Source organism: Bombina bombina, chromosome 8, assembly GCF_027579735.1.
Source record: "Bombina bombina isolate aBomBom1 chromosome 8, aBomBom1.pri, whole genome shotgun sequence".
NCBI lineage: Eukaryota > Metazoa > Chordata > Amphibia > Anura > Bombinatoridae > Bombina > Bombina bombina.
Window position 1 is genome coordinate 117,334,985 of NC_069506.1, and position 26,852 is coordinate 117,361,836.

At 39.9% G+C, this 26,852-nt stretch overlaps 1 protein-coding gene across 1 annotated transcript in view; it reads left to right on the forward strand.

The window, feature by feature from the left end:
* The window catches only part of ATAD3A (ATPase family AAA domain containing 3A), a 273,671-nt gene that overhangs the window by 85,888 nt on the left and 160,931 nt on the right, over positions 1 to 26,852 (forward strand). Inside the window, exons 8-9 of the mRNA XM_053690532.1 lie at positions 15,248 to 15,403; positions 18,345 to 18,401. Of these exons, the coding sequence (XP_053546507.1) occupies positions 15,248 to 15,403; positions 18,345 to 18,401 (213 nt within the window). The remainder of the gene's footprint in view (positions 1 to 15,247; positions 15,404 to 18,344; positions 18,402 to 26,852) is intronic.

Below are 26,852 nucleotides of genomic sequence, written 5' to 3' on the forward strand. Positions count from 1 at the left end.
TTCCTGACCGGGTGTCTATCAGAGAGGAGCCATAAATCTCTGTAGTATCTGGGTCATAGGAGGTGTTTTATTTCTCTAAGTTCTCCGGTTATTGCACTAGTGATGGAGGATTCTGTTACTTTAGAGGGCACTCCCTCTATTCCTTATAAGTAATTCCTGTTTTATATGGTGCAGAGGCCTTAGTTCCGCCCTCTCAATTATGTTCCATATGCCTTGATAATGTGATAATATCAAACATGTTTGATGCCACGGAGCCGTCCACCTCTGAGGAGTTGTCGTCCAGTGAGGTGAGTACCCTACATTCTTGTATCTCTACACATGCAGTTTTCCCTTAGCATTGCTAAGCCTCCATCTGAAGGGGGCCTTTTTTCACCAGACTTTACTGCGCAGTTCAGACGGTGGCGTCTGCGGCCTTTAATGAATTTGCGCTTTCTTCTAAATAAGTTTTTGGCGAATTCAGAGGTCCCAGAGGCCAAAATGCCTGATGAACCTTTAATTCCTAAATTGGATAGAGTTTGTGGACAGGATGGTACCTTATCCTTCCCTTCTCCTGTTAGATGGCGAACATTATTATGAATGAATGGGACAGGATTGGATTCCTTTTTCCCCTCTTCTCCCTTTAACAAATTGTCCCCGGTCCTGGACTCTCAATGGAGTTGTGAGGTTCCGTCCCTAAATGGGATGGCGTTATCTTCACCCTTGCTAAACGTACTACTATCCCACTTGAGGATAGTTCTTCGTTTGAAGAGCCCATGGATAAAAGATGGAAACTCTCTTAAGAAGGATGTTTAAACGACGGCTGTTGCCACAGTTACTGAAGAAACAACCTTCAGACTCCTTATAGGATTGATCGGGGTGGAGGGTCCCCTCAATGCTACTCAGAAAAGATTTATGGCCTTGAGGGTTGTTAATTATTTTATCTGTGCTACTATTAGGCAGTTTATTCGCTTGAATGCTATGGCTTCAGCCTTTTCTATTCAGGCCTGTCTGGCTCTGGCTGAAATCATGGTCTGCGGATATGACTTCTAAGTCTAGACTTCTTCCCTCCCTTTAAGGGAATGATTTTGTCTGGTCCAGGCCAATACTCCATTATCTCCACGGTCTCAGGGGGCAAGGGTGTCTTCCTACCGCAAGAGTATATGAACTACTCTAAGGGATGATTTTCTTTTCGTTCTGATAAAGCCCATGTCAGCAGTCCTCCGCTTAACCGGAGCAAACCAAGAGCTCCTGGAAGCCGGCTCAGTTCTGAAATAAATCCAAGCAGAGCAAGAAGCCCACCGAGTCTAAGTCGGCATGAATGGGCAGTCCCCGGTCCTCTTCTGGGTCGTGTAGGGGGCAGTATGTGACTCTTTTCAGTCACTTGGTACAGGGACGTGCAGGATCCATGGGTCTTGGAGGTCATAGCTCAGGGTTACAAGATAGGTTTTTAAGTCTCAGCCACCCAAGGGCAGATTACTCCTGTCTTCCTGACCAGAAAGGAGGGAAGCCTTTCTGGGGTGTGTACGGGATCTGTCCTCTAAGAGTTATTGTCCCGGTGCCTATCGCAGTGAGAGGTTTGGGATACTATTCAAACCTTTCGTGGTCTCTAAGAAGGAGGAAACTTTCCGTCCGATTCTGGACCTAAAGTGCTTAAGCAGGTTTTAAAATGCCCCATCGTTTAAGATGGAGACAATAAGTCCTCTCTTCCCCTCGTTTGAGAGGGGTAGTTCATGACCACGATAGATCTGAAGGATGCTCCCTTCACGTACCAATCTTCAAGGACCACTTCCAGTTCGCAAGGTTTGCATTCCTGGACCAGCACTTCCAGTTTATTGCCCTTCCATTTGGTCTAGCTAAAGACATTTTTCGGAGAGTGGACGTTCAGAATATCTCCTGTCTTCTTCGATTCCATGGATGGTAGATAATCTAGAGAGAGTTCTCTTGCATCAAGTACCAGGGTAGAATTCTCGGGTACTATAATAGTCTCAAGTATTTCTAAAGTCTTTCCCTCCAGATCTCCTAAAGGCCATCTGTGGCTCGGTGTATGGAGATGATTGTTCTCATGGTGTCCAGCTTGGACATCATTTCCTTTTGCCAGGTTTCACCTTAGACTGTTGCAACTGCGCATGCTGAACTAGTGGAACGGCGATGATTTGGATCTGTCTCAACAGATTTCTCTGGTCAACCAATCTGGAGAATTGCTGTCTTGGTGGTTTTGTCCGGATCACTTGTCCTGAGGGACGTCTGTCTCAAGACCATCCTGGGTGATTGTGAATTTGGTTGCGAGTCTGTCAGGATGGGGAGCTGTTTGGGGTGCCAGGAAGCCACAGGGCCTCTGGTCTCAGGAGGTAAAGCTCCCTCCTGATCTCATTTTGGATCTTCAGGCCATATACAATGCTCTGAAGGCGTGGCCTCTGCTGGGTTTGTCCCAGTTAATCAGGTTCCAATCAAGCAATTTATCCTCGGTGGCTTACATCAACCATCAGGGGGGAACTAGAAGCTCCCTAGTGTTGAGGGAACGATCTCGGATTCTGGTGTGGGGGAGACCCGCATTTGTTCGCTGTCAGCAATGCACATTCCGGGTGTGGACAACTGGGAAGCGGATTTCCTCAGCAGACAATCCTTCCATCAGGGAGAATGGTCTCTGCATCCCGAGTGTTTGCAGAGATTGCAAGAGGAAGATCTTATAACATATCAATACCAAGCTACCCAGATAGGGGTCAAGTTACAGGGATCCTCAGGTGGAGCTAACAGATGCATTAGTGGTGCCTTGGAGGTTCAGTTTGATTTATCCTTTCCGACCGTTACCACTACTTCCTAGTGTAGTGGCTCGAGTCAAGCAGGTGTCAGGGATACTGACCGCTCCGTCTTGGCAGCAAAGGATATGGTTCACGGATCTAGTGGGATGTCATCTCCTCCGTGGAAGTTACTTTGTCGCAGGGATCTGCTGACCAAGTTCTCTTTGTTCATCAATGTCTAGATTCTCTGAGGCTGACTGCGTGGAAATTGAACACTTAGTCCTAGCCAAGAGAGGGTTTACTGAGTTTTTTTTTTTTTTTTTTTTTTTTTTAAATTCTCATTCAAGCTCGTAAGCTGGTTGCACGTCTCATCAATCATAAGGTGTGGAGGACCTACTTGTTCTGTTCTCCAGAATGAACTGGAGAAGGGCTTTTCTGCTTATTCCCCTGATGGGACAGTTTTCAGCCCTGTCTGTATTACTGCACAAGAGGTTTGCAGAGCTTCAGATGTGCAGCCATTTGTTAAGGCTCTGCTGGGATCAGACCTGTGTTTAGATCTAAGGCGCCTCCTTGGAGTTTACATCTTGTCCTTAAGGTTTTGCAACGGGTTCTGTTGGAACCTATGCATGAAGTGGACATTAAATTGTTGTCTTGGAAGGTTCCTTTTCTACTTGCTATTGCTTCTGCGCGCAGAGTATCTGATTGCTGCCTTGCAATGCATCACTTTTTATCTGGCTTTTCATGCCGATAAGGCTGTTCTACGAACCAAGTTAGGTTTCTTCCTAGGTTGTGTCAATTTCGCAACATCCAATCAAGAGATTGTGGTTCCTTTCTTATGTCCTAATCCTTCCTCGAAGGAACATTTCCAACGTATTCTGTATGTAGTTTGTGCCTTGAAGTTCCATCTTCGGGCCACGAAGGAAGTTGGACAAACCTCTTTCTCTGATTGTTCTCTTTTCCGGGAAGCGTAGGGGTCGGAGGGACTCTTCGACTTCCTTATCTTTTTGTCTGAGGAGTGTCATCTGTTTAGCATAGAAACGGTGGGACATAAGCCTACTCTGAGGATTACGGCTCATTCTACGAGAGCAGTGGTTTCCTCTTGGGCCTTCAGAAATGAGGCCACTATGGGTCAGATTTGATGTTTTTGCTGAAGCAGCCTTTGGGAGAAAGGTTTTGCAGGCTGTGGTGCCCTCAGATTAGGGTCTGCCTCTCTTTTTCCTTCTGTATGGGAAGGGTCCGCAGCTGCCACCCCTGTTCTCCGATGGTCGGCCCTAAATTTGAAATTTTTTCTTCTGGCACCTTTTTCACCCTGATATTTCTCCTACTGTTCTTTGTTCCCTCGGCAGAATGGCTGGGGTTATGAGGAATTGGGGGAGGTATTAAAGCCTTTGGCTGGGGTGTCTTTGCCTCCTCCTGTTGGCCAGGTTCAGTATTTCCCACAATTAAGGAATGCAGCTGTGGACTCTTCCCATACAGATGGAAATGAAATTATGAGGTTAGCAAAATGTATGTTTTTTTTTTTTTATATTGCCTGTTTTATACCAGTCTATAATTATCCTCAGCAGAAAAGATAGACAACAGGGAAACAAGTTAAAACATGACTGAACCCATTACTTTATAGTAATACAGTGAGATTAAAAAGACCACAATTTTCAAAATTTAAATTACAGGAAAAGGGAACAAAATAAATATTGAAATATATTGCAACAATTTTATTAACTGCACATAATTAAACAGTTTATATTACAATATTTCACTGTTTGATGTCCCTTTAATAAGATCGCTAACAAAGTGACAACATTGATCTCTAATTTACAAAAAATAAATATGATAAATGTCTAGAGCAAGATGTAAAAGACACTATTGCACAATGGGTGAAAAACGCATATTGTTTTCTCTGATTTATGACCATCTTGAGGGGGAAAGGTCACTTATACACGTCCCCTGTCAAGACAGCCATCATCCTCCCTGGTTTGGGCTCTTTGTGACCTCACATCAAACCAGTGGCTTGTGATTTACTTGCTCCCTGGGGAATGCTTTAGCCTTTATCTTTTAAGTTATGTATCAGATCCTTTGGCTGCAGTGACACTTGCCTAATAGGAGCTGTCACTTTCCCCCCTCCTATCGGATTCTTCCTGAAGAGCAGTATGTGCCTTGCAGTGACGGCTAACTCTCTTCTGCTTGTGATGTATCGCATCTCCTTATTTTTTCTCTTCTTTTATTTACTGTAAATATAACCCAATCTCATATAAGTTAATTTTTATAATGCCGTTTTCTATCACAATGCAAATGAAGTTGCCATTTCTCTATAAACAGTGTCTGTGTCTGCTGTGTGAAAATCCACTTTATCCGTGCATCCATTTTGTTGGTCCTAACTTTGTTTGCAGAAATGTGGACAGCTAATTTGTCATTATTAGCTGTTGTATTTAAAAAAAAAAAGAATATTCATTTTATTCTCACTGGTATCCAGATCTGTGTGTGTTTAGAATCATACTAAAAGTGATCTAGGAGCATTAAATGCTATTAATCACCTCTTTGTTTTGCTTAAAAGTTGGGCTTTATTCAGTGCTCCCTAGTGTGATCAAAAATCACAATCTGTAACCTAGGTTTTCAAAATGCTGCAGATTACCTAAACCAAACAGTGATTTGCAGCATTAGTAACGCATAGAATTTGTTCATGGCCCCTCTAGGGTGGGTGAGACAAGTACAATTGTTTGCACAAAAGCATTGAATGTGCTTTTAAGCCCCTAAATATTCTATAATGTAATAATAATAATAATAATGATAATAATAATTTTGTTTAGACCATGGGCAGCAGTCCCCAAATGGTTAATAATCTTCTTCTACTGTTGTAGGCATTATGGCGTGTTTTATGAAAACTTGGCTGCTACCGTGGGCATATGTTCCAATGTTTACCACCCTTTTCTCTGTCTTGCTACTTTCCGTATATTTACTCAGCTTGTGATGAAACTGGCTAGCTTATTCAGTTTCGGCGAAAGCTTTTACCCGTCTGAGTGCTAATGAGGGCCGCAACACGTTTGGCATGTCCATCTATATACAGGGTTTGGGCATGACAGTTACTTTTAGTGTTGCATAATTAGTTTTCTTCACAGAAAGCTGTGCCAGCCGGGTGGCATCTTGAAGTAGTCGGGTAGAGACAGTGTAATGCTTTGCAATATAACATTTTCAGTTTATCATTTTTACTTAAGCTATCCAAAGCATACATTCATTGTACAATTTAACATAAATTGAATTAATTATAGCTTGTGGAACAATCGTTTAAAAATGTAATATTAACTTATGGCGTAAATTGTAGCTGGGTGGTCGGTAACATCAGTGGTTTGTCCTCAGAAGAGAACTGTGTTTTGTTTTTTATCTTCAATAATCAATTTATTTTGATCTTGCTACAATCTCAGTGGATCATTTGTACATCATTTAATGTTATGCATTTATCAATTTGTGATTTTTTTTTTTTGTGGGGTGGTTGTGTTTAATACTTATTATCTTTTCAAATTTTCCAATTTTTTTACAAAAATATCTTATCACAGAGGTCAGTTGGTAAATATATTGTCCACTTTTATGGACCGTGCTTTTTATTTCAATCTAGAGGGTGCTCAAATGTGGGAAGGACATTGCTGATGTAGCTTTTATTTATAGGCAGCTATATAAACGGCAAATGCTGACATAGGCTGGCAGAAGGTTAGAGGTCAGCTCCCCAGATCAATTGCAGACATCTTTACAAGAGAACCTGTTATAGACCTCATAAAATGCAATGGACTTAATTCACCTGACTGTGGACAAAGAGGAGTGACAACACTTTCCACTCTCCATAGCATTTAAATGAGAAAAAAAAAAAAAGATGGAAAAGATGAGGCAGCAGTTTATTTTTATTTTTAATTTTATTAAACTATATATATATATCTTTTTATTTATTTTACACACACACACACACATATATACACATATATATATATATCTTTTTATTTATTTTACACACACACACACACACACACACACACACACACACACACACACATATATATATATATATATATATATATATATATATATATATATATATATATGTATATGTGTGTGTGTGTATATCTCAAAATATAATTTCCATGGAATGTTTGTTTGTGCATAGTAAAGTATATGCACAGATGTATTTATATTAATCTGTCAGAGAAATACATTTTGAAGCATAATTACTTTAAACGTATTTTTGCTTACATGATAACCTTGTGGATGATATACCTGGTGTTGCTGCTGTAAGCCAGTGCTGGCAGCTGATATCATTTGAAGGGCCCTGAGTTTACCAATGTCGTAATAATCTTAATATTTTCTAAGTTGTTGAAACCACAAAGGATTTGACTCCATAATGTATCAGGAGAAAGCATAATATAATGTATTAGGGGGATGAGTACTTTATGGAGGGGATTGGTGAGAGATGGAAATGTAGTTTTTTTTTTTTTTTTTTTTTTTAAAGGGACATAAAACCAATCCCTTGAAATTTGAAGATTAAAGACCTTAAATCCATAACTTTATTTCTTTTTAATTTGTGGCTTATTATTATTTTTATTATCAGGTATTTGTAGAGCGCCAACAGATTCTGCAGCGCTATGAACATAGGTGGTATACAAAATAACATTTACAGGGATCAAATGGGTAGAGGGTGCGGCCGAGAGTTGCACTGTTGTAGTCTGCTCTTATGAAGGGGAACTACAAACAGCTGGACTTATAGGCTTACGTGCTATGGGGTTTAAGAGGACAGCAGTGGAGTTAGGAAAGGTTAGTGTAGGTTGTATGCAAGGGTGAATGACATCATGGAATAAGTCCTGTAAAAGGGAATGTGAGGAGGTAACAAGAGAGGAGTAGAGTAGGAGGTCATGAGCAGGGCGAAGGGGACAGGAGGGACATTATCTGGAGACAAGGTCTGAGATGTAGGGGGTGAGCAGTGCGGTTGAAAGCTTTGTTTGTCAAAGTGAGAATTTTGTGTTTAATCCTGGAGGCAAAAGGAAGTCGGTGAAGGAATTGGCAGAGAGGTGCAGCAGATGAAGAGCAACGTGTAAGGAAGATGAGCCTGGCAGAGGCATTCATTATGGATTGTAAAGGAGCTAGGCGGCAGCTAGGGGAGACCAGAGAGGATGGAGTTTCAGTATTAGAGGCGGGAAAGGATGAGAGAGTGGATTACAATCTTATTTGTGTCTTGTGTAAGGGAATGTCTAATTTCTCTTGTAAGGTGTATCCAGTCCACGGATCATCCATTACTTGTGGGATATTCTCATTCCCAACAGGAAGTTGCAAGAGGAAATCCACAGCAGAGCTGCAATATAGCTCCTCCCCTAAATGTCATAGCCAGTCATTCTCTTGCAACTCTCAACAAGCAAGGAGGTCGTAAGAGAGAGTGGTTAAATATAGCTAGTTTATTTTCTTCAATCAAAAGTTTGTTATTTTTAAATAGTATTCCCGGAGTTGTGCTATTTTATCTCAGGCAGTAAATAGAAGAAGAATCTGCCTGAGGTTTCTATGATCTTAGCAGGTTGTAACTAAGATCCATTGCTGTTCTCAAATATGTCTGAGGGGATTACACAGATGAGGTAAAACTTCAGCGAGAGAATGGCGTGCAGTTTATTCTGCTATCAGGTATGTGCAGTTATAATTTTTTCTAGAGATGGAAAACGCTAGAAAATGCTGCTGATACCGGATTAATGTAAGTTAAGCCTGAATACAGTGATTTAATAACGACTGGTATCATGCTTACTCCCAGGGGTAATACCCTTATGATATTTACAATATAAAACGTTTGCTGGCATGTTTAATCATTTTTATATATACTTTGGTGATAAAACTTTATTGGGGCCTAGTTTTTTCCACATGGCTGGCTTAAATTTTGCCTAGAAACAGTTTCCTGAGGCTTTCAACTGTGTTACTATGAGTGGAAGGGGCCTATTTTAATGTTTTTTTGTGCAGTTGAAATCCCTCAAAGGCCCTCTGAATGCTATAGGACATCTCTAAAGGGCCCAAAGGCTTTCCAAAGTAGTTTATTGGGGAAGGTAGGGCTACAGCTTGCTGTGGCAGTTGGTTGTGACTGTTAAAAAACATCTATTTCGTTTTTTTGATCCGTTTTTTGAACTAAGGGGTTAATCATCCATTTGCAAGTGGGTGCAATGCTCTGCTAGTCTATTACATACACTGTAAAAATTTCGTTTGATTTACTGCATTTTTTCACTGTTTTTCACTGTTTTTCAAATTCTGACAAAAAAAAATTATCTTAAAGGCACAGTACCGTTTTTTATATTTGATTGTTAACTTGATTTAAAGTGTTTTCCAAGCTTGCTAGTCTCAATGCTAGTCTGTATAAACATGTCTTACATAGAAGAAACTCCTTGTTCATTATGTTTAAAAGCCATGGTGGAACCCCCTCTTAGAATGTGTACCAAATGTACTGATTTCATTTTAGGCAATAAAGATCATTTTCTGTCTTTTAAAAAATTTTATCACCAGAGGAATCTGACGAGGGGGAAGTTATGCAGACTAACTTTCCCCACGTGTCAGACCCTTAGACTCCCGCTTAAGGGACTCACGCTCAAATGGCGCCAAGTACATCTAGTGCGCCCATAGCGTTTACTTTACAAGACATGGCGGCAGTCATGGATAATTCACTGTCAGCGGTATTAGCCAGACTACCTGAACTTAGAGGTAAGCGAGATAGCTCTGGGGTGAGACAAAATGCAGAGCATACTGACGCTTTAAGAACCATGTCTGATACTGCCTCACAATATGCAGAAGCTGAGGAAAGAGAGCTTCAGTCAGTGGGTGATGTTAATGACTCAGGAAGATACCTGATTCTAATATTTCTACATTTAAATTTAAGCTTGTACACCTCCGCGTGTTGCTTAGGGAGGTTTTAGCTGCTCTGAATGACTGTGTTTCCATTGCAGTGCCAGAGAAGTTGTGTAGACTGGATAAATACTTGCAGTGCCGGTGTGTACTGATGTTTTTCCAATACCTAAAAGGTTTACAAAAATTATTAATAAGGAATGGGATAGACCAGGTGTGCCGTTCTCTTCCCCTCCTATTTTTAGAAAAATGTTTCCAATAGACGCCACCACATGGGACTTATGGCAGACAGTCCCTAAGGTGGAGGGAGCAGTTTCTACTCTAGCAAAGCGTACTACTATTCCTGTCGAGGACAGTTGTGCTTTTTTAGATCCAATGGATAAAAAATTAGAAGGTTACCATAAGAAAATGTTTATTCAACAAGGTTTTATCCTACAGCCCCTTGCATGCATTGCCCCTGTCACTGCTGCTGCGGCGTACTGGTTTGAGTCTCTGGAAGAGGCTTTACAGGTAGCGACTCCATTGGATAACATACTTGGCAAACTTAGAGCACTTAAGCTAGCCAAGTCTTTTATTTCTGATGCCATTGTTCATTTGACTAAACTAACGGCTAAGAATTCTGGTTTTGCTATACAGGCGCGCAGAGCGCTATGGCTTAAATCATGGTCAGCTGACGTGACTTCAAAATCTAAGCTACTTAACACTCCCTTCAAGGGGCAGACCCTATTCGGGCCTGGTTTGAAGGATTATTGCTGATATCACTGGAGGAAAAGGTCATGCCTTTCCTCAGGACAGGTCCAAATCTAGGGCCAAACAGTCTAATTTTAGTGCCTTTCAAAACTTCCACGCAGGTGCGGCATCAACTTCCTCTAATAATAAACAAGAGGGAACTTTTGCTCAATCTAAGACGGTCTGGAGACCAAACCAGACCTGGAAAAAAGGTAAGCAGGTCAAAAAAGCCTGCTGCTGCCTCTAAGACAGCATGAAGGAACGGCCCCCTATCCGGTAACGGATCTAGTAGGGGGCAGACTTTCACTCTTTGCCCAGGCGTGGGCAAGAGATGTTCAGGATCCCTGGGCGTTGGAAATTATATCCCAGGGAAATCTTCTGGACTTCAAAGCTTCCCCCCCCAAAAGGGAGATTTCACCTTTCACAATTATCTGCACACCAGATAAAGAGAGAGGCATTCTTACACTGTGTACGAGACCTCCTAGTTATGGGAGTGAACAGGAACAGGGTTTTTACTCAAATCTGTTTGTGGTTCTCAAAAAAGAGGGAACCTTCAGACCAATTTTGGATCTAAAGATCTTAAACAAATTCCTCAAAGTTCCGTCGTTCAAGATGGAAACTATTCGTACCATCCTACCACTGATCCAGGAGGGTCAATATATGACTACAATTGATCTAAAGGATGCTTATCTTCACATTCCAATACACAAAGATCATCATCGGTTTCTCAGGTTTGCCTTTCAAGACAGGCATTACCAGTTGTAGCTCTTCCCTTTGGATTAGCTACAGCCCCAAGAATCTTTACAAAGGTTCTAGGGTCGCTTATGGCGGTCCTAAGGCCACGGGGCATAGCAGTAGCCCCTTATTTAGACGACATCCTGATACAGGCGTCAAACTTCCAAATTGCCAAGTCTCATACGGACGTAGTACTGGCATTTCTGAGGTCGCATGGGTGGAAAGTGAACGAGGAAAAGAGTTCTCTATCCCCACTCACAAGAGTTTCCTTTCTAGGGACTCTGATAGATTCTATAGAAATGAAAATTCACCTGACGGAGTCCAGGTTATCAAAGCTTCTAAATTCCTGCCGGGTTCTTCATTCCATTCCGCGCCCTTCGGTGGCTCAGTGTATGGAAGTAATCAGCTTAATGGTAGCGGGAATGGACATAGTGCCGTTTGCACGCTTACATCTCAGACCGCTGCAACTATGCATGCTCAGTCAGTGGAGCAGGGATTACACAGATTTGTCCCCTCAACTGAATCTGGACCAAGAGACCAGGGATTCTTTTCCCTGGTAGCTATCTCGGGTCCATCTGTCCAAAGGTATGACTTTTCGCAGGCCAGATTGGACAATTGTAACAACAGATGCCAGCCTTCTAGGTTGGGGTGCAGACTGGAACTCCCTGAAGGCTCAGGGATCGTGGACTCAGGAGGAGTCTCTCCTTCCAATAAATATTCTGGAACTAAGAGCAATATTCAAGGCTCTTCAGGCTTGGCCTCAGTTAGCATCTCTGAGGTACATCAGATTTCAGTCGGACAACATCACAACTGTAGCTTACATCAACCATCAAGGGGGAACAAGAAGTTCCCTAGAGATGTTAGAAGTTCAAAAATAATTCGCTGGGCAGAGATTCACTCTTGCCAGCTATCCATATCCCAGGTGTAGAGCACTTAGATTTTCTAAGTCGTCAGACTTTTCATCCGGGAGAGTGGGAACTCCATCCGGAGGTATTTGCACAACTGATTCATCGTTGGGGCAATCCAGAACTGGATCTCATGGCGTCTCGCCAGAACGCCAAGCTTCCATGTTACGGATCCAGGTCCAGGGATCCCAAGGCGACACTGATAGATGCTCTTGCAGCGCCCTGGTCTTTCAACCTGGCTTATGTGTTTCCACCGTTTCCTCTGCTCCCTCGACTGATTGCCAAGATCAAGCAGGAGAGAGCATCAGTGATTCTGATAGCACCTGCGTGGCCACGCAGGACCTGGTATGCAGATCTAGTGGACATGTCATCCTTTCCACCATGGTCTCTGCCTCTGAGACAGGACCTTCTACTTCAGGGTCCTTCCAACCATCCAAATCTAATTTCTCTGCGGCTGACTGCCTAGAGATTGAACGCTTGATTTTATCAAAGCGTGGCTTCTCAGAGTCAGTTATTGATACCTTAATACGGGCACGAAAGCCTGTCACCAGGAAAATTTACCATAAGGTATGGCGTAGATATTTAAATTGGTGTGAATCCAAGGGTTACTCATGGAGTAAGGTCAGGATTCCTAGGATATTATCTTTTCTCCAAGAAGGTTTGGAAAAAGTATTGTCAGCTAGTTAAGCGTCTGGCAGATGTTCCAGACGTTCAGGCATTTTGTCAGGCTTTAGTTAGAATCAAGCCTGTGTTTAAACCGGTTGCTCCACCATGGAGTTTAAACTTGGTTCTTAAGGTTCTTCAAGAAGTTCCGTTTTAACCTCTTCATTCCATAGATATCAAACTTTTATCTTGGAAAGTCCTTTTTTTGGTAGCTATTTCCTCGGCTCGTAGAGTCTCTGAGCTATCTGCCTTACAATGTGATTCTCCTTATCTGATTTTTCATACGGATAAGGTAGTCCTGCGTACCAAATCTGGGTTTTTACCTAAGGTGGTATCTAACAAGAATATCAATCAAGAGATTGTTGTTCCATCCTTGTGTTTCACAATCTGGACGTGGTCCGTGCTTTAAAGTTTTTACTTACAAGCTACTAAAGATTTTCGTCAAACATCTGCTTGGTTTGTTGTCTTCTCTGGACAGAGGAGAGATTAAAAGGCTTCGGCAACCTCTCCTTCTTTTTGGCTAAGAAGCTTAATCCGCTTAGCCTATGAGACTGCTGGACAGCAGCCTCCTGAAAGGATTACAGCTCATTCCACTAGAGCTGTGGCTTCCACTTGGGCCTTTAAAAAGGAGGCTTCTTTTGAACAGATTTGCAAGGCGGCGACTTGGTCTTCGCTTCATACTTTTTCAAAATTTAGCAAATTTGATACTTTTGCTTCTTCGGAGGCTATATTTGGGAGAGAGGTTTTACAGGCAGTGTTTCCTTCCATTTAAGTTCCTGCCTTGTCCCTCCCTTCATCTGTGTACTTTAGCTTTGGTATTGGTATCCCACAAGTAATGGATGATCCGTGGACTGGATACACCTTACAAGAGAAAACACAATTTATGCTTAACTTAAATTTATTTCTCTTGTGGTGTATCCAGTCCACGGCCCGCCCTGTCATTTTAAGGCAGGTAATTTTTAAATTTAAACTACAGTAACCACTGCACCCTATGGTTCCTCCTTTCTCGGCTTGTTTTCGGTCGAATGACTGGCTATGACAGTTAGGGGAGGAGCTATATTGCAGCTCTGCTGTGGGTTTCCTCTTGCAGCTTCCTGTTGGGAATGAGAATATCCCACAAGTAATGGATGATCCGTGGACTGGATACACCACAAGAGAAATAAATTTATCAGGTAAGCATAAATTGTGTTTTTAGAGATGGTTTTTAAGGTGGAAGCGGCAGGCTTTAGCCAAGGACTGAATGTGAGGAATAAAAGAGAGATCTTAATCAAGTGTGACCCCAAGACATCGGGCATGTGGGGTTGGGGTAATGATTGAGTTATCAACAGTTATAGAGAAATAGGGGGTGGAGATTTTGGAAGAAGGGGGGAAACTAAGGAGCTCCGTTTTGGAGAGATTTAGCTTGAGGTAGTAAGAGGACATCCAAGATGAGATATAAGAGAAACAGTGACATGGTTAGCAAGGAACGAGAGAGTTCTGGTGCAGAGAGGTAGATTTGGGTGATGTCGGCATACAGATATGTTCACAATCTAGGAGCCAGTCCATAAATTTATATATAAAACATGGAAATGGACTGCTCTCTCAAACTGGACTTGGGTACACATTCCATGACCCTGAAAAACTCACAGCGCTGGGTGCTCACTAGCACTCACAGACTGCTGCACAGCTTACAATGACTCAGGCAGTTAATTGCAGACTAGCCTGGGTGCAAAGCCCATAGGGAAAAACTGCAGAACAAAATCTAGCACACAGCTAGATTAAAAGCAAAGGGAAACAATTTGTTACAGCATTCATCCAAATGGTGATAGGCCCAGGACCACATCAAGGTCTATTTCTCCCTCGGTCCCTAACCTTCAGCCACAGGATGCATGCCTTAAAGCAATCACACAAGGGTGACACAGGCCCTTTATAATTTTCCTAGACTCATACAGAACACAGAAATACAATGCACTCTCAAACCTTACTGGTTACACATCCCTGATCCTGCAAAACTCACGGCCCTGGGTGCTCACCAGTGTATATCTCAGTGACTTTAGTTGAAGGCATGCATTGTGTGGCTGTAGGTTAGGGGCCTGCTATATTTTAGGTGTGGCTGTCAGCGGCCAGTGGGGAAGATAAGTGGAAGGCACCCATGGGTGGTGCTTGTGGCTAGCTAGAGCCTGGTTTGTCAAGTCCTACTTTAATTTAAAATTATTATTGAAGTTCGTAATGCTTCAGTTTTCAAGGAACACTAAAGTCAAAACTAAACTGTCCTTTAGATAAAGTGTGCAATTTAAAAAAATATATATAATTTTGCTATCAAAATGTGCACAATCTTTTTATTTGCACACTTTAAGGTGCTGAGTTTTACTGAGCATGTGTATTAATTTGTGCTGTTGACTGTCACATGATACAAGGAGCAGGGAATATGGAAGCAGCTTTGACGTTGGTCATATAAAGAACATCCGATACTCATTTATTGCAATGTCATTTTATTCTAAAGTATTTAATGATCCCTTAGAATACAGATATGATGTTTGGTAGGGATTTAAAGGGCAGGGCTGTAGTAACAGTGGAGCTTGTGAGGCTCCTATGTAGCCAAAAGATCATCTGTGTACTTTTAATCAAATTGGTTATATTTTATTCATGTTTTGTTTGTGATTGTCCTTTATGCAGGCAGCTGGATTAACTCTTCTAGCAGTGGGTGTTTACACTGCCAAGAATGCCACTGGTGTTGCTGGCCGTTATATTGAAGCTCGCCTAGGAAAACCGTCCTTAGTTAGAGACACATCGCGTATCACGGTGCTTGAAGCAGCAAAGCATCCTATTAAGGTGAGTGCCTTTTTAAACACACTGAGATTGACTTGTGACTGAAGCATATGCATGTATGCCTGCTTTTCATTTGCTCAGCAGCTGTACCCTCATCTGGAGTGGCACACATTTACCATGAATTTCATCTCTCTGCAGTGATTACACAACTAAATAAAGGACTTTACTAAAGAATAAAATGTTCTAAAAAAAAGTAGTTAATTTTAGTAATGGAAAGCAGCCCCATAAAAGAAATACTATAAAGTCAAAATTTAAACTTTCATGATTCAGATAGCGCTTGCAATTTTAAACAACTTTCCAATTTACTTTCATTATCAAAATGTGCACAATCTTTATATGCACTCCATTGAGGCACTAGCTCTTATTGAGCTTGGGCAAGAATTCACAGTATATACGTATATGCATTTTGTGATTGGCTGATGGTTGTCACATGATGCAAGGAGAAGAAAAACGGAACTAACTTTGAAATCTGTCAGAAAAAAAATCTTCTTATTTGAAAATCAGACTAAGTGCTATTTCATTGTCATTTTGTTATGGGTTTATAGGTTATGCAATTGCTATTGGGTTTATTAGTCCTTTTTAGTTAATGTTGTAACCTTTTTGACATTTTGAATTGCAACGTTTGCAGCATCAGACCGGTTTTATTGCGGCTTTGTGAATTGCGGCCTTTCAATAAGACTTAAGCTACATTTTCGTAACCAAAATGCATTTTAAAGACTGGAAGCTTAGTTGCATTCTGATGTGCAACTTTCTAATTTACTCCTGTTATCAATTTTTCTTCGTTCTCTTGCTATCTTTATTTGAAAAAGAAGGCATCTAAGCTAAAGAGCCAGACATTTTTTGATTCTGAACCGTGGGCAGCACTTATTTATTGGTGGGTGAATTTATCCACCAATCTGCAAGAACAACCCAGGTTGTTTACCAAAAATGGGCCGGGATCTAAACTTACATTCTTGATTTTCACATAAAGATACCAAAAGAATGAAGAAACAAGTAGGCTTAGAAGCTTGTTTGTGTGTAAATAACCTTTATAGCTGCTGTCTTTTGTGGCAATGAATTACAAGAAGACTGTAGCTTTAGACTTCCAGATGCTTTAGCAATGCCGTAATCACGCTGCATGGTAAACTAAACTAGTGCTGTATAGCTAGAAGCTTTGTTTAAAGGGACAGTATACACTAATTTTCATATAACTGCATGTAATAGACACTACTATAAAGAATAAGATACACAGATACTGATATAAAAATCCAGTATAAAACTGTTTAAAAACTTACTTAGAAGCTGTCAGTTTAGCTCTGTTGAAAAGGCAGTTGGAAAGCCCACTGCAAGTGGCAAATAAGACCCTCCCCCCTCCCCCTTCTTTTGCATATGAAAAGACCCTTTACACAAACAGGAGCAAGCTGTAGAAGGTAGCTGGCGGTATTCACATAAAACTTTGGGGCTTGGTTAGGAGTCTGAAAATCAGAGCAATGTTATTTAAAAATAAGCAAAACTATGCATTTATTTAAAAAAAAACCTTTATGGGCTATATAAATAGATCATCTACAAAACATTTATGCAAAGAAAAAATGAGTGTATAATGTCCCTTTAATAAAGAAGGGTGTCTCCTCATTAACTGAGAGTGCATCTGGGTATAGGAGACATCCAAAAAGTGTGTGTAGTAGAATTAAGTGAAGGTAGAGCAGTTGGTGTCCCCTGCTCTCACTCAGAACTGCCTGTTGTAGCCTCTCTACAGGTTGTTTTATATAGCATTGTTACACTCGGTTGCCACACAGTGCACAAGAAACGTGTAGGTTCCGAGCCTACTTCAGTAGGCTTTCTTGGAAAATGGCCAATCTTCATCTGAGACCAAAAGAAATAGATGAACTTGATAATACATGTAAGTAAGAAATGATATGCTCTCTCTGAATCATGGAGGTTTGATTCTATGTTCCATGTTCCTTTAAAATTTACTAGGGGAATGAGAAGCAATTTCTGGTGCTGGCGCATTTCCAGGGCGTTTGCTGTGTCTATACTTTTTCACCCACGGGTGCCTTTTAAAATACAAAGGCAGCAGCTCTGGCCAATGTAATCCCTTGTTCCATTAATGAAAAATTAAAGGCTTCTATTAAAACATTACTGGTCTTAAAGGGACGCTGAACCCAAATTTTTTCTTTTGTGATTCAGATAGAGCATGACATTTTAAGCAACTTTCTAATTTACTCATATTATCAAATTTTCTTCATTCTCTTGGTATCTTTATTTGAAATGCAAGAATGAAAGTTTAGATGCCGGCCCATTTTTGGTGAACAACCTGGGTTGTCCTTGCTGATTGGTGGATAAATTCATCCACCAATAAAGTGCTGTCCAGAGTACTGAACAAAAAATGGATTAGATGTCGTCTTTTTCAAATAAAGATAACAAGAGAACGAAGAAAATTTGATAATAGGAGTAAATTAGAAAGTTGCTTAAAATTGCATGCTCTATCTAATTCACAAAAGAAAAAATGTGGGTTCAGTGTCCCTTTAACTATTCTATCTATCCTTGGTTGTATTTTTACAAATATATTACAGCCACTTGTAACTTTTATTTTGTAAAAGCTATGTCCTTTGGAGGAGCAGTAATTTACTACTAGGAGCTAGCCTAGTGTGAGCCAATAATGTGAGGCGTATGGGTGCACCCACCAATCAGCAGCTAGCTCCTAGTAATGCATTGTTGCTCCTGAGCCTATCTAGGTATTCTGTTAATCAAAGAATAACGAGAATGAAGCAAATTAGATAATGGAATTAAATTGGAAAGTTGTAAATTGGATGCTCTGTCTGAATCATGAAATATTTCATCTGCTTTCAATGACCAATAGCAATTCAGAATTTTATATATTTATTATTTTATTTGGGGGGGGGGGTTGCAACAACAACAAAGAAAGTATGTCAATAAAATCTAATCGTTTCCCCTGTATTTTTAGGTCAGCAAGCGCCTTTTCAGCAAGATTCAGGATGCCTTGGAGGGTGTTGTTCTCAGTGTAAGTACTATAAAGTAATGATTTCAATATATAGCCAAGGATTATAAGTGACATATTGGTACAAGTTTGTCAGTATTAGGATTATTTTGTTTAAATAGTAAACGCCAATAATAATAATGTGACTTTACCTTTTATTTCTCTGTGACGTGCAATACATTAATTGTTCCATTTTGACATCAACAAAGAAACGTATTTTAATTGAATCTGTTTAAAATATTTAATAAGTTAGTCATCAGCGTTTTACTTAGATTTAAATAACTTATCTTTTTCATTTACTTATTTTTACCATTATAATCTTAAAGGGACACTGAACCCAAATTTTTTCTTTTGTGATTAAGATAGAGCATGCAATTTTAAGCAACTTTTTAATTTACTCCTATTATCAATTTTTCTTCATTCTCTTGCTATCTTTATTTGAAAAAGAAGGCATCTAAGCTAAGGAGCCAGTCAATTTTTGGTTCAGTGCCCTAGACAGCACTTGTTTATTGGTGGGTGAATTTATCCACCAATCAGCAAGACTAAACCAGGTTGTTCACCAAAAATTGGGCTGGCTTCTAAACTTGCATTCTTGCTTTTTCAAATAAAGATACCAAGAGAATGAAGAAAATTTGATAGTAGGAGTAAATTAGAAAGTTGCTTAAAATTTCATGCTCTATCTGAAAAGCGAAAGAAATTTTTTGGCTTCAGTGTCCCTTTAATAAAGTTTAAGAAAACAAAAGAATGTTGGTGCCAACTAAGTGTGCAGACTTTTTAACTAACTTGTCTCTCTCGCTCGTGCTTTTTTTTTTTTTTTTTTTTTTTCTAGACACATTTTCAAAATCCTAAAAAATTTTTCCAAACCATTAAAAAAAAAAAATACTTTTATAAACCTTATTGTTGGGTTTCTGAACATCTTAACCACTGCAATCAACAAACTATGTTTTGTACTAATAACATTTTTGTGTTTTTGTTTTAAAAAAAATTGTTTTTTTAAAAATAGACCTTCTCTACAATTTATTATTATAAATAATAATAATTGGTCTTAAATTGTGAGTAAACATTTTTATGCCACTTGGAATTAGTAGAAACTTCTCAGAATTTTCTAGGATACATCATTTTCCTGGAGACTTATGCACTGTTTCTGTCTATTTGTAGTGTTGGATGTGGCTCTACTCCAAAGTAAATTTTTTTTTTTTTTTTTTTTTTTTTTTTAAGGAGGAGTAGGGACCCTATAAGGGCTTAGCAATTATTTGCCTTGAAAATCCAGGAGATATTTCCGCGATAGCTGTACCAGTATCTTGCTTTACCCAAAGATATTTGGATTTCTCTGAAGATATTTTATAAATTAGAAAACCAGAGCAGCTTTTAAATATTTTTCATTAGGCATGTACATGTACGGCTATTTTGGGCCAATCTGAATGCCAAAGATAGTGGCCGCAAGCCACATTTGACAATTTTCGGAGCCGGATTTCTTCTTCTCAAACTGCAGCACACTAAGATCTTTGCAAATCCAGATCTTAATGTCTTTCACTTTCATGGTTGTCTACTGTCCTGTTATTCCCAGGACAGTCTTGTTTTTTGGCTCCCTGGCCCTGCCTTTTAAGCTTGTCTCTTGTTCAATTCTGTCTGTGTATAGTTTATGAATATTGTGTGCAGTGCATTACTCCCACCGCAAAGGTCTCTGTGGAATTTGTTTCATTGCTTACAATATATTTGTTTATCTGTAGTTTTCTTTATCTGTGGTGCAATGTGAGCTCAGGTGTCATGTAAGGGAAAGCCATATAATACCAGGGTGGGTAGGAGGCAAGGGGTGGTGAAGCAAGGCAGCTAAATAGTGTTGCACAACTTGAAACATGTTTATTTCCTCCTATGTATATACTAAGGCTTTGTTTAACAGGGACTTTTCATGCAACACATCCGGCTTGTCGTGTTCTGGGACTGGAATTCACAGAACATAGCAAAAATTAAGATTTATTGGAGCATTTCTGGGTTACTGCTGCAGGAAAGATAACCACATAAATAGGTACCTCCATAAAATGCCACTTTCAATAGTGTCTTAGCAAAAAGTAAAACAAAAACAAATCCTCAACATATCAGCATATATTGTTCTCAGCAACCCTAAGACAGTAATTAGGATAAACACATTTAGGGGATATCATTGTTTTATTTCAGGCTTTGTAACGTCTATATAAGCTAGCATTCTTTGTTGTGTCCTGCTATACAGATGCTGAAGGGTTAATAATTTAACCCTTGCTTGCTTATATTGGTACCTGCTATAAAGTTATTCTTCCTGTGCCAATTATTTACTTAAGAGTAAGGGAGGCAATGAGGAGGGTGATGCTTTAACCTGAATTAAAGGGCTATAACATAAAGAAAATGCTCTAATATGTTAGAGCAATTTTATTATTGCACTATTATCATATAGCCATGTGTTTAACCCATGCAAAGTGATTAAAGTGAGCTCCAGAGCAGCAATGCACTGCTGTGAGCTAGTAGAACACATTAAGTGAGCCAATGACAAAAGACAATAGCCACTAATCAACAGCCAGCTCCCAGTTGTGTATTGGTGCTGCTAAAGATATAAACTTATCCTTTATAACAGAGGTACCCAGGAGAACAAAGTAGACATGATTTTAAAATGACTTGCACTAACTGAATAATGGCTAAATTATACTACTAAGAGTTTATCTTCTTGTTTTGGGATGGATTGGAGTGGGACAAGCTATGCAAACCATACATGGCCATGGCTCGGCTGCAAAGTGTCCTTGGCCTTTTTTCAATTGTTGACAACTATTCACCTTCACAAGAAGAAACCTGGCTCCAAAAATTGACTAATGCGACTTGTGGCTGCCATCTTCGGCTTTCAGATCGGTCTGAAATAGCCGAATACACGTCTAATTTTCAGGCTCTGAATTTTGTTTATTATTTTTAAAGGGACATAATAGGGTGGAGCAGCCAACAAGCCGTTCGTTTGTTACATTGATAAAGATTTTCCATTTAGGTGTTTTCTTTCATGTAATTAGCAAGAGTCCATGAGCTAGTGACGTATGGGATATACATTCCTACCAGGAGGGGCAAAGTTTCCCAAACCTTAAAATGCCTATAAATACACCCCTCACCACACCCACAATTCAGTTTTACAAACTTTGCCTCCGATGGAGGTGGTGAAGTAAGTTTGTGCTAGATTCTACGTTGATATGCGCTCCGCAGCAAGTTGGAGCCCGGTTTTCCTCTCAGCGTGCAGTGAATGTCAGAGGGATGTGAGGAGAGTATTGCCTATTTGAATGCAGTGATCTCCTTCTACGGGGTCTATTTCATAGGTTCTCTGTTATCGGTCGTAGAGATTCATCTCTTACCTCCCTTTTCAGATCGACGATATACTCTTATATATACCATTACCTCTGCTGATTCTCGTTTCAGTACTGGTTTGGCTTTCTACAAACATGTAGATGAGTGTCCTGGGGTAAGTAAATCTTATTTTCTGTGACACTCTAAGCTATGGTTGGGCACTTTGTTTATAAAGTTCTAAATATATGTATTCAAACATTTATTTGCCTTGACTCAGAATGTTCAACTTTCCTTATTTTTCAGACAGTCAGTTTCATATTTGGGATAATGCATTTGAATTAATCATTTTTTTCTTACCTTCAAAAATTTGACTCTTTTTTTCCCTGTGGGCTGTTAGGCTCGCGGGGGCTGAAAATGCTTCATTTTATTGCGTCATTCTTGGCGCGGACTTTTTTGGCGCAAAAATTCTTTTCCGTTTCCGGCGTCATACGTGTCGCCGGAAGTTGCATCATTTTTTGACGTTATTTTGCGCCAAATAATGTGGGCGTCTGATTTGGCGCTAAAAAATATGGGCGTCGCTTTTGTCTCCACATTATTTTAGTCTCATTTTTCATTGCTTCTGGTTGCTAGAAGCTTGTTCTTTGGCATTTTTTCCCATTCCTGAAACTGTCATTTAAGGAATTTGATCAATTTTGCTTTATATGTTGTTTTTTTGTCTTACATATTGAGAGATTTCTCACGTTGCATCGGAGTCAGAAGATACTACAGGAAAATCGCTGTCTAGTGCTGGAGCTACCAAGCTAAGTGTATCTGCTATAATTTTTGGTATCTGTTTCTCCAGCTGTTGTTTGTATTGCATGTCATGACAAACTTATTAATGCAGATAAAATTTCCTTTAGTACTGTTACATTACCTGTTGCTGTTCCGTCAACATCTAATTTTCAGAGTGTTCCTGATATACATAAGAGATTTTATTTTTTAAATCCATTAAGAAGGCTATGTCTGTTATTTCTCCTTCTAGTTTACATAAAAGTCTTTTAAAACTTCTCTTTTTTCAGATGAATTTTTAAATGAACATCATCATTCTGATACTGATAAATCTTTGTATTTGTTCAAGATGGAATTTATTCGTTCTTTATTTAAAGAAGTATTAATTGCATTAGAAATAGAGGATTCTGGTCCTCTTGATACTAAATCTAAACGTTTAAATAAGGTTTTTAAATCTCCTGTAGTTATTCCAGAAGTGTTTAATTTCCCTGATGCTATTTCTGAAGTAATTTCCAGGGAATGGAATAATTTGGGTAATTTTTTTACTCCTTCTAAACGTTTAAGCAATTATATCCTGTGCCATCTGACAGATTAGAGTTTTTTTGGGACAAAATCCCTAAGGTTATGGGGCTGTCTCTACTCCTGCTAAATGTACTACTGTTCCTACGGCAGATAGTACTTTATTTAAGGAAAATTGAATCCTTTCTAAGAAAAGCTTACTTATGTTCAGGTAATCTTCTTAGACCTGCTATATTTTTAGCGGATGTTGCTGCAGCTTCAACTTTTTGGTTAGAAGCTTTAGCGCAACAAGTAACAGATCATAATTTTATAGCATTATTATTATTCTATAACATACTAATAATTTTATTGGTGATACCATCTTTTGATATCATTAGAGTTGATGTCAGGTATATGTCTCTAGCTATTTTAGCTAGAAAAGCTTTATGGATTAAACTTGGAATGCTGATATGTCTTCTAAGTCAACTTTGCTTTCCCTTTCTTTCCAGGGTATTAAATTATTATCTCAATTGTTTCTGGAAGGAAGGGAACTTTTTTACCAAAGGATAAAAAATCTAAGGTAAATTTAGGTCTAATAATCTTTTTCGTTCCTTTCCTCACAACAAGGAACAAAAGCCTGATCCTTCATCCTCAGGAGCGGTATCAGTTTGGAAACTTTTTCCAGTTTGGATTATATCCAAGCCTTATAGAAATCTATAGCCAGCTCCTAAGTACCCATGAAGGTGCGGCCCTTATTCCAGCTCAGCTGGTATGGGGCAGATTACGTTTTCTTCAAAGGAATTTGGATCAATTCCGTTCTCAATCTCTGGTTTCAGAACATTGTTTCAGAAAGGTACAGAATTGGCTTCAAGTTAAGGCCTCCTGCTAAGAGATTTTTTTCTTTCCCGTGTCCCAGTTAACACAGCAAAGGCTCAGCATTTCTGAAATGTGTTTCAGATCTAGAGTTGGTTGGAGTAATTATACCAGTTCCAGTTCTGGAACAGGGGCTGGGGTTTTATTTTATCTCTTCATTGTACCAAAGAAGGTCAATTCCTTCAGACCAGTTTCGGATCTATCAATATTGAATCATTATGTAAGGATACCATCATTCAAGATGGTTACTGTAGGACTATCCTGCTTTTTGTTTAGCAAGGGCATTATATGTCTACAATAGATTTACAGGATGTGTATCTGCATATTCCGATTCATCCAGATCACTTTTAGTGTCTGAGATTCTCTTTTTAGACAAGCATTACCAGTTTTTTGGCTCTACCGTTTGGCCTAGCCTCAGTTCCAAGAATTTTTTTTTTCAAAGGTTCTCGGTGCCCTTCTTTCTGTAATCAGAGAACAGGGTTTTTGGTATTTCCTTATTTGGACGATATCTTGGTATTTGCTCAGTCTTCTCATTTTCGAAGAATCTCATACGAATCGACTTGTGTTGTTTCTTCAAGTTCATGGTTGGAGGTTCAATTTACCAATCAGTTCATTGATTCCTCAGACAAGGGTAACCTTTTTAGGTTTCTAGATAGATTCAGTGTCTATGACTCTGTCCTTGTCAGACAAGAGAAGTTTAACATTGATATCAGCTTGTCAAAACCTTCAGTCACATTCATTCCCTTTGGTAGCCTTATGCATGGAAATTTTAGGTCTTAGGACTGCCGCATCAGATGCAATCTCCTTTGCTCGTTTTCACATGCGACCTCTTCAGCTCTGTATGCTGAACCAATGGTGCAGGGATTACTCAAAGATATCTCAATATCTTTAAACCGATTATACGACACTCTCTGACATGGTGGCCAGATCACCATCGTTTAGTTCAGGGGGCTTCTTGTTCTTCCGACCTGGACTATAATCTCAACAGATGCAAGTCTTACAGGTTGGGGAGCTGTGTGGGGGTATCTGACGGCACAAGGGGTTTGGGAATCTCAGGAGGTGAGATTTCCGATCAATATTTTGGAACTCCGTGCAATTTTCAGAGCTTTTCAGTCTTGGCCTCTTCTGAAGAGAGAGTTGTTCATTTGTTTTCAGATAGACAATGTCACAACTGTGGCATACATCAATCATCAAGGAGGGACTCGCAGTCCTCTGGTTATGAAAGAAGTATCTCGAATTTTGGTTTGGGCGGAATCCAGCTCCTGTCTAATCTCTGCGGTTCATATCCCAGGTATGGACAATTGGATAGCGGATTATCTCAGTCGCCAAACGTTGCACCTGGGCGAATGGTCTCTTCACACAGAGGTATTTCCTCAGATTGTTCAAATGTGGGAACTCCCAGAAATAGATCTGATGGCTTCTCATCTAAACAAGAAACTTCCCTGGTATCTGTCCGGATCCCGGGATCCTCGGGCGGAGGCAGTGGATGCATTATTTCTTCCTTACAAGTGTCATCCTGCCTATATCTTTCCGCCTCTAGTTCTTCTTCCAAGGGTATTCTCCAATATTCTAAAGGAATGCTTGTTTGTCCTGCTGGTAGCTCCAGCATGGCCTCACAGGTTTTGGAATGCGGATCTTGTCCGGATGGCCTCTTGCCAGCTGTGGACTCTTCCGTTAAGACCAGTCTTTCTGTCTCAAAACCTTAATTTTAAGGTATGGAGTGTGAACGCTTGATTCTTGGTCAAAGAGGTTTCTCTGACTCTGTGATTGATACTATGTGACAGGCTCGTAAATTTGTATCTAGAGAGATATATTATAGAGTCTGGAAGACTTATATTTCTTAGTGTCTTTCTCATCTTTTTTCTTGGCATTCTTTTTGAATACCGAGAATTTCTCCAACATAGGTGTGTCCGGTCCACGGCGTCATCCTTACTTGTGGGATATTCTCTTCCCCAACAGGAAATGGCAAAGAGCCCAGCAAAGCTGGTCACATGATCCCTCCTAGGCTCCGCCTACCCCAGTCATTCTCTTTGCCGTTGTACAGGCAACATCTCCACGGAGATGGCTTAGAGTTTTTTAGTGTTTAACTGTAGTTTTTCATTATTCAATCAAGAGTTTGTTATTTTCAAATAGTGCTGGTACGTACTATTTACTCAGAAACAGAAAAGAGATGAAGAATTCTGTTTGTATGAGGAAAATGATTTTAGCAACCGTAACTAAAATCCTTGGCTGTTCCACACAGGACTGTTGAGAGCAATTAACTTCAGTTGGGGGAACAGTTTGCAGTCCCTTGCTGCTTGAGGTATGACACATTCTAACAAGACGATGTAATGCTGGAAGCTGTCATTTTCCCTATGGGATCCGGTAAGCCATGTTTATTACGATTGTAAATAAGGGCTTCACAAGGGCTTATTTAAACTGTAGACTTTTTCTGGGCTAAATCGATTGATTATTAACACATATTTAGCCTTGAGGAATCATTTTTTCTGGGTATTTTGATATAATAATATCGGCAGGCACTGTTTTAGACACCTTATTCTTTAGGGGCTTTCCCAAAGCATAGGCAGAGTCTCATTTTCGCGCCGGTGTTGCGCACTTGTTTTTGAGAGGCATGGCATGCAGTCGCATGTGAGAGGAGCTCTGATACTTATAAAAGACTTCTGAAGGCGTCATTTGGTATCGTATTCCCCTTTGGGTTTGGTTGGGTCTCAGCAAAGCAGATACCAGGGACTGTAAAGGGGTTTAAAGCTTAAAACGGCTCCGGTTCCGTTATTTTAAGGGTTAAAGCTTCCAAAATTGGTGTGCAATATTTTCAAGGCTTTAAGACGCTGTGGTGAAAATTTGGTGAATTTTGAACAATTCCTTCATGTTTTTTCGCAATTGCAGTAATAAAGTGTGTTCAGTTTAAAATTTAAAGTGACAGTAACGGTTTTATTTTAAAACGTTTTTTGTACTTTCTGATCAAGTTTATGCCTGTTTAACATGTCTGAACTACCAGATAGACTGTGTTCTGAATGTGGGGAAGCCAGAATTCCTATTCATTTA